Source organism: Oryza brachyantha, chromosome 7 (assembly GCF_000231095.2).
Source record: "Oryza brachyantha chromosome 7, ObraRS2, whole genome shotgun sequence".
NCBI lineage: Eukaryota > Viridiplantae > Streptophyta > Magnoliopsida > Poales > Poaceae > Oryza > Oryza brachyantha.
In genome coordinates, this window is record NC_023169.2 from 11,332,045 (window position 1) to 11,339,338 (window position 7,294).

At 44.7% G+C, this 7,294-nt stretch overlaps 1 protein-coding gene across 1 annotated transcript; it reads left to right on the plus strand.

Annotated features, from left to right (window-relative positions):
• The first annotated feature begins 153 nt into the window (after nt 1-153).
• Nucleotides 154-1,636, plus strand: LOC102702771 (peroxidase 7-like). Its single transcript, XM_040526477.1, has 3 exons — nt 154-450; nt 550-729; nt 830-1,636. Exons 1-3 carry the CDS (start codon nt 154-156, stop codon nt 1,406-1,408), a joined length of 1,056 nt encoding a protein of 351 aa, XP_040382411.1. The 3' UTR covers nt 1,409-1,636.
• The last annotated feature ends 5,658 nt before the right edge of the window (nt 1,637-7,294 follow it).

Sequence of the window (7,294 nt, forward strand, 5' to 3'; positions counted from 1 at the left end):
GAATCCATTTCATATTTCCATCTCGTGTCCATGCAACGTGCTCGCCATGTCCTCTCGGGGTGACAAAACCCTAAAAAAAAACTATATAATCTTGGGCCGAAACGCAAGATGGATTCACGGTTAGCTCACGGTGCAGGAGAGAAAAACTGTAAGATGGCGAGAACGCCGGTGGCTCTCTCCTTGGCCGCGGCGGCGGCGCTCCTCCTCCTCGCCGTGTCGGCGGCGGCGGGGGAGGATGGCAAGCAGCAGCAGCAGGAGCAGGGACAGGGACAGGGGTACACGCAGCCTGCGTACCGGCAGCCGGTGAGCGGGCTGCAGCCAGGGTACTACCAGCAGTCGTGCCCGGACATGGAGGGCGTTGTCCAGCGAGCCGTCAAGAAGGCCATCGCCGCCGACTACACCCTCGCCCCGGCGCTCCTCCGCCTCTTCTTCCACGACTTCGCCGTCGGCGTACGTAGAGGAGCAGAGAGAGAGAGAGAGAGAGAGAGAGAGAGAGCTCTCCAGCGTTGATATGGCAATGGCGGCTCATGATCTCATGTGTACGTGCAGGGGGTCGACGCGTCCGTGCTGGTCGACGCGCCGGGGAGCGAGAGGTACGCGAGGGCGAGCAAGACGCTGCGCGGCTTCGACCTGATCGACTCCATCAAGAAGGAGCTGGAGGAGAAGTGCCCCAGGACCGTCTCCTGCGCCGACATCCTCGCCGCCGCCGCCCGCGACGCCAGCGCGCAGGCAAGGCGCTTTTTCCTCTCCTGATCCCTTGCTCTCGATCGCCGGCGGCCGGCGACCGGACCGGGCGATCGATGTTAATGGCGGGCGCGCGTGCGTGCAGGTCGGGGTGGACTACTGGCAGCTGGCGTACGGGCGCAAGGACGGGCGAAAGTCGAGCATGGTGGACGCCGACCAGTACGTGCCCATGGGCCGCGAGAGCGTCACCGACCTCGTCGCCTTCTTCGAGTCGAGGGGGCTCAACGTGTTCGACCTCGTCGTCCTCTCCGGCGCGCACACCGTCGGCCGCGCCACGTGCGCCGCCGTGAGGCCGCGCCTGTGCGGCTACCAGGGCACGGGGAAGCCCGACGCCGCGCTGGACGCCCGGTACGCCGACTTCCTGCGGCGCAAGTGCCGGAGCGGCGGCGGCGACGACGCCTACGTGGAGCTCGACGCCGAGACGCCGACGACGTTCGACAACCGGTACTACCAGAACCTCCTCCACGGGATGGGCCTCCTGGAGACGGACCAGAAGTTGCTGCCGGACTCGAGGACGGGGGAGTTCGTCCGGGAGCTCGCCGCGCAGCCGTCGCTGTTCAGCCACCAGTTCGCCAAGTCCATGGCCCGCATCGGCGCCGTGCAGGTGCTCACCGGCAACGAAGGCGAGGTCCGCCTCAAGTGCTCCGCCATCAACGGCCACTAATTACCATGTCGATGTCGAATTATCGATCGATCGATCCATCCTTTGAGCAAAGCATGGACGCTTAATCATGTGACTGGTTTTCCATATTTTGGTTTCTTTCAGGAGAAAAAAAAAACCAAACCAATGCTTGTGTTTTGGGGCTTAATCCACTTTCAATTTGTTCGTTGATATCTTTGATCTGGTTTTGTATGATGTAAGACAGAATCTTCTTTTATGCTTAATCATGATGTTGCACCTCAAGTTCTGAACAAAGTGAAACTGTGCAGTATACCGTATAATACAAAAGAACACGTAGTCTAGTCTAGTGGTTGCACCCCTAGGTTCTGATTTTAAATCGCCTTAGAGAACTGCTACACGACGACATTCCGTCCGGACGTGATACGTAAAACAGAACGGAGAAGAAAACCTGTGTCCGCCCGCCTCTGCCATCGTCACGCTCTTGCTGTCGCGTGCTGCACGCCTCCAACCTCCACACTCAGATGCGCCTCGCATCCTAGCACGCAGCATGTACCAGATGATACCACTGGTATGATACCAGTCATTTGGTACCATAACACCGCGTGACAAGGTGATGCAGGTACCGCATGATACCAAGTGGTACTAGGCGGTACTATATGGTTTTCTGGCTGAGTTGCCGGTAAAAAGGGGGAGAACCGCAAGGAATGACGATGAGGATGCCCGGCACCGGTGGGAGGCTAAATGGGAGGAAGCGTCGATGGGAGATCCCACTGGACGGGATCCCCCTCCTCCTCCCTAACTGGTGGTGCGGGAACGGGGAGCAGGCCGTGGGCGGCGGCGGGACGGGCAGTGTGGCAGCGACGTGATGAGACGACGATGTTACACGACACAGACAATTACTGGTCGCATGAGAGAGTAATATGGAGAAGCGCAGGCCGCTGCTGATCACATGGAGGAGAAATATGGAGAAGAGAGAGAACCGAGGCATGTGACTGGTTTTTTATTCATTCTGTCCGGATGGAAGGACGGGGTGTAGTTTTTATAATCGCCATATGAGTGAATTTTAGATTGTGTAGTTTGAGGGACGAAATTCCAAATTTAAAAAGGCTTTATATATCCTCCATCCATAGAAGTGAATTTTAAATTGAGTTGCTTGAGAGACTACCAATTTAAAATGGTTGTATATGTGCGGTTGGATGCACTGAACAAACAAAAAATATTCTTCTCTAGGAAAACCATTTAATGCGTCTCACCTTTCTGTTTTCCAAAATGGAAATCATTGTCGGCCCATGTAGATTAGCCCATCACAAAGTCCAGCACAGGCCTGTTAATATCAGTGATGATCCTTCAAATTAAACTTTTAAAAGCTATCACATCTTTCTAAATATTTAGATTGGAGGTATAAAAATTGTTTTTTGTTCTGATTTGCGTTAAAAACTTTCATAATAGTATAGTTTTATCATATTTCTCAAATGTTTTATTATACATATCAAAGATCAAAGTTGTATTTAGGAGCTAGGCTGCGTTTGGCGTGAATGAAAGATGGCTTGGTTATCCGGCACGGAAAACGTGATAGTAGATTAATAAATGATTAATTAATTATTAATTATTAAAAATTATAAAATATATTAATATAATTTTTAAAGCAACCTTCCTATAGAAAATTTTCAAAAAAATAGTGTTTATCAGTTTGGAAAGTGTGCGTACGAAAAACGAGAGAATTCTAGGACTTCAAAATTGAGAGCCAAATGCAACCCTAGTATCTATGTATAAAATGAGATTTTTTTGGAAATAATATACATGTAAAAATTTCCTATAAACATTATACAAACACTGATGTTGCATACTGGACCGAGAATTGACTTTTTACAATTGCCAACCAATGCAGCGGGAGATCTTAATTTGTACTAATAGTGTAGTAAGAAATTTTTTAATAGATATTCTAGGATTTGCTATCGAAAAACACTCAATTCTACTATTTACGATCGACAAGTGTGAGTTTTGCACTATGCCATCACACAAGTTTTATTTCTCCTTTCTTACCATCGTCGTTAATTGACCTTTATAAGCTAATAAGCCCAAAATACTCTTGAGATATTATAATATATTATGCTATTTTATTACTTCAATGTCATTGAAAAAATGGAACTAAATTTCGGCTTGCTCACTACGCTTTTCATTTTATGGGCAAATTTGTCTTCCATAGAGGTTATCGAAGGTTACTAATATAAAGGTTCTACGATGACATATTATGGAATTCATGCTTTTCTTTTTACTTATATTGATTTATCATTGCTCACTACTCTCTCCGTTTCATAATTTAAGATGTTTGACTTTTTTAGTTGCAATGTTTGATCATTTGTCTTATTCAAAAAATTATGGAAATATCATTTATTTTGCTTGTGACTTATTTTATTATCAAAAGAACTTTAAGCATGACTTATTATTTTTTATATTTGTACTAAATTTTTTAATAAGACGAATGGTCAAACGTTATAAAAAAGTCAAGCAGCTTACGTTATGAAATGGATGTAGTATTTTTTTTTACGGAGAATTAGGAAAAGGGCAATACCTAGCACAGTAGCACATGAGAATTCAGATATCTGAATGCGTCAATCCATTATCCATGGACGTGTGAGTCACACTGCCATTTCGCCATCTCACTGAAACAGTTTGGCAGCACGGAGCTGCGTTGATTACAACCAGCATAGGACATGGCGGCAATCAATTGAGTGATCTTGCCTGTCTGGCCACTTGGGGATAATTCCCTCAACAAGAAGAGAGGAACAAAACGGATGAGCGGTGTGTGGGCATGAAAAGGGAAGTACACATGGAGGGTTCTTGGCACAGGGCAGCAAGAGGTCAGGTCCATGGCATCACGCCATCACGGTTAATTTCAGGGAGCAGGAAAACGGTACATGGCTATGCATGCATGTCACCCTCTCCCTGTAATAGACCAGGAATAATTTTACCATCCTTGAGAAGGTATCAGGAGATATTATTTTTTCATGTAAAATTTGGTATCTATTAGAAGGTACCAAATTTACTCAGAAAACAGTGGCACCATCCTTAAGGATGGAAAAAAATGTTCTAGATCAGGATACATGATTTAATGAAAAAACCCTTTATGGTAGAGAGGAAAATACCACGAGAGACAAATTCACTGATAACGGTAGATGATTACATGTACCAGTGACCTATATTTATAGACATTGAATAAGACTAGCACTAGGACTAGTATATTTGAGCCATAATCTAGCCGTTCTTGATTAAATTACTTGATAGATTTAAAGCATATGTATAGGTTTATCAAAGTGTTCGATATATTCTTGTTAAAAAGTGACAACACGTAATGACGTAACAATGTCTATCAACATCTCTCCTGATGAGATGTCGGAAGAGGGGATGGATGGGAGGAAAGAAGGAAAAATATCTAGTGTGGTGTGGGCCGGAGGGTAAGAAGAAAAGTTTAGAAGAGAATGCTTGATACTAGCAAACAAATAAGAGTTTAGATGGTGTTGACGCGTTAAGCCTGAGGAATGCGATATGTGAGGTTGGGTTGGTGGTAATTATCAAGGGATGGGATAAAGAAAAACCATGTATTAATGGGATTTGTATATTTATAGGAAAGATTCATAACTTATATACGAGTTTATTAAAATACGCATATATTCTCTATTAAGAGACAATGCGCAATAGTAGAAGAGCGAGTATCGACATTTGCATTGACAGGATGTTTTGGGAGTACGGATAGGGAAGAAGGGGCAAAAAACTGTTATGGAGTTTTGGTGGGCTGAAAGGATAGGAAATTAGTTTAGAAGAATGCTCGATGCTTGTATGCAACAAGGAGGATTAGATGGCGATGCCTCCTGACACCATCGTTAAAAGCTCATCTAAAGTTGATCATCCATATTTTCATTTAGATGATCATCTAAAATAGTTTAATCCTTCATATCACCTTATACTTTAACAAATCATCTATACATAACATCATTTATATCTTTTTGGAGATGGCGAGAATATTCAAACATAACGTTTCTCTCCTAATATGGATGACATTCAAAGATAAAGGATGAGTTGGCTGTTCAGTTGTAGCATGAGTGTATGGTAGAGATTGAGGATGGAGGAGAGGTCAACATGGTTGAGGAAGTGAGAAGCAAAATTTTATCACCTATAAACATCAATAGGGTCGGGCTGCATGCTTTTCCCGTAATTATTCTAATATTTTTCCTTAGTTTTTGTGCACACGCTTTTGTAATTACCAAACGGTATATTTTTTCAAAAAGTTTATATATAAAAGTTCATCATCATACCTTTCTAAAATAGATTATTAGCTAATTCCATTCTTTACACTATTAAATAGCTACCAAAAAACTACCGTATATAATCTTTTATCTTTCATCTTTAGTTAGAAAAAACACAACATTGGTCGAGTAATGGTTTGAAGCTCAGGAGATAGAAGAGAGGGAAATATAAGGGTGTAGACCCCTTTTTTCTCATTATTGATTAAGGATTATTATGGACAAACTTTTAACTTTACAACGATTCAAAAAACCAGATGAAATATCTGCTTAAGAGCATCTCCAACAGCATGACCATATTTGACTATCCAAATACCTATTTAGCCACTCAAATTCATTTTTTACTCCAACAACATCTTCATTCACCCTCTCTGTTCTAAGTCTATGACAGCTGGGCACCACATGTCAGCCTCTATCCCTATTCTTCTCCCTCAATCTCTCCCTCTTTCTCTCTCTTTCTCTCTCCCTCAACCTACCCCTCTCCCTCTATGCCAAATGAACATTGCGAACGACGACAGCGGTGACGGCCGTAGAAGGGGGTAGCGGTGGCAACGACCGCCACAGATGCAGCAGCGGTGGTTGCCATGGATGCAATAGCGGTGGGGGCGGCCTCCACAGGTGGCGCGACAACGGACTTCGATGACGGCAGCGCCGGCGAGAGCCTGCGAGCGGCGGAGGCGGCGTGCGGGCGGTGTCGGCAACGAACTTCGACGGGCTGGTCGGACAGGGGAGTGGCCGAACGACAGCGGCGAGCTGGACGAGTGGTGTCGGTGGCGGCGGTCACTATGCAGGAGATGGCAACTCGGGTGGGTGGGGTAGGAGGAGAGGTGGAGCGTGGCCCCCACGCGTGGGGCCACAGATGGCAACCCTGATTTGGCTGGCCAACTTTGACAAGTGGGGAGGCCAGTTTGGCCATACGGATGGCCAAGTTTATTGGTAAGTCTATTGGAGTGCGTTTTTCTTTGCCAAAATTGCTAAATTTTAGCTTGGAGTGCTAAATGACCATGGTGTTAGAGATGCTCTAACCTGACAACTAAACCAAGTGACCTGGATCCTCTGCAGTAGTACAACTTTTATCACATAACTGCTCACTGATATAGATGCATCCAACTAGATCCGTATATGAGTGAGTAGTACCGTAGAGAGGATCCCATATACAATTCAAGCTGTTCAAACCATAACGAACAAAATTAAATAGGAGCAAACACCTACCATCAGTAAATAGATCTCAACTAACCTTAATTCACCGTACACAGGTTAATTAAGTAGAAACACACAGCATTCTCCATCGCCACCAGTAAAAGCTAGAGTATCTAGGGCCCGGCCGGTAGCTACGGCCATTGAGACGCAAATTACTAGGGGCTTCATCGGACGACCATACGCGCACAAAACACGCCAAACCACGTATTAGAAGAGAAAGAAATAATACGTGGTCAAAAGTTTTACATTTGAGTCTTAACGACTTAAATACCAATGCTTAATAAAAAAACTACAATGAAAAAGATATAAAAGATAATCCAGCAAATATTAAAATTTTAACTTTAACAATAATATATAGTACCTCGTCCTTAAATGTTTGACGCCGTTGACTTTTTGACATATGTTTGACCGTTCGTTTTATTTAATT

Bases quoted from the DNA above. Each gene is read 5' to 3' on its own strand.
- LOC102702771 (XM_040526477.1), top strand. From the start codon at position 154: ATGGCGAGAACGCCGGTGGCTCTCTCCTTGGCCGCGGCGGCGGCGCTC. The intron at 451-549 runs GTACGTAGAGGA...GTGTACGTGCAG, and splicing joins TCCACGACTTCGCCGTCGGC to GGGGTCGACGCGTCCGTGCT. The intron at 730-829 runs GCAAGGCGCTTT...GCGTGCGTGCAG, and splicing joins CCCGCGACGCCAGCGCGCAG to GTCGGGGTGGACTACTGGCA.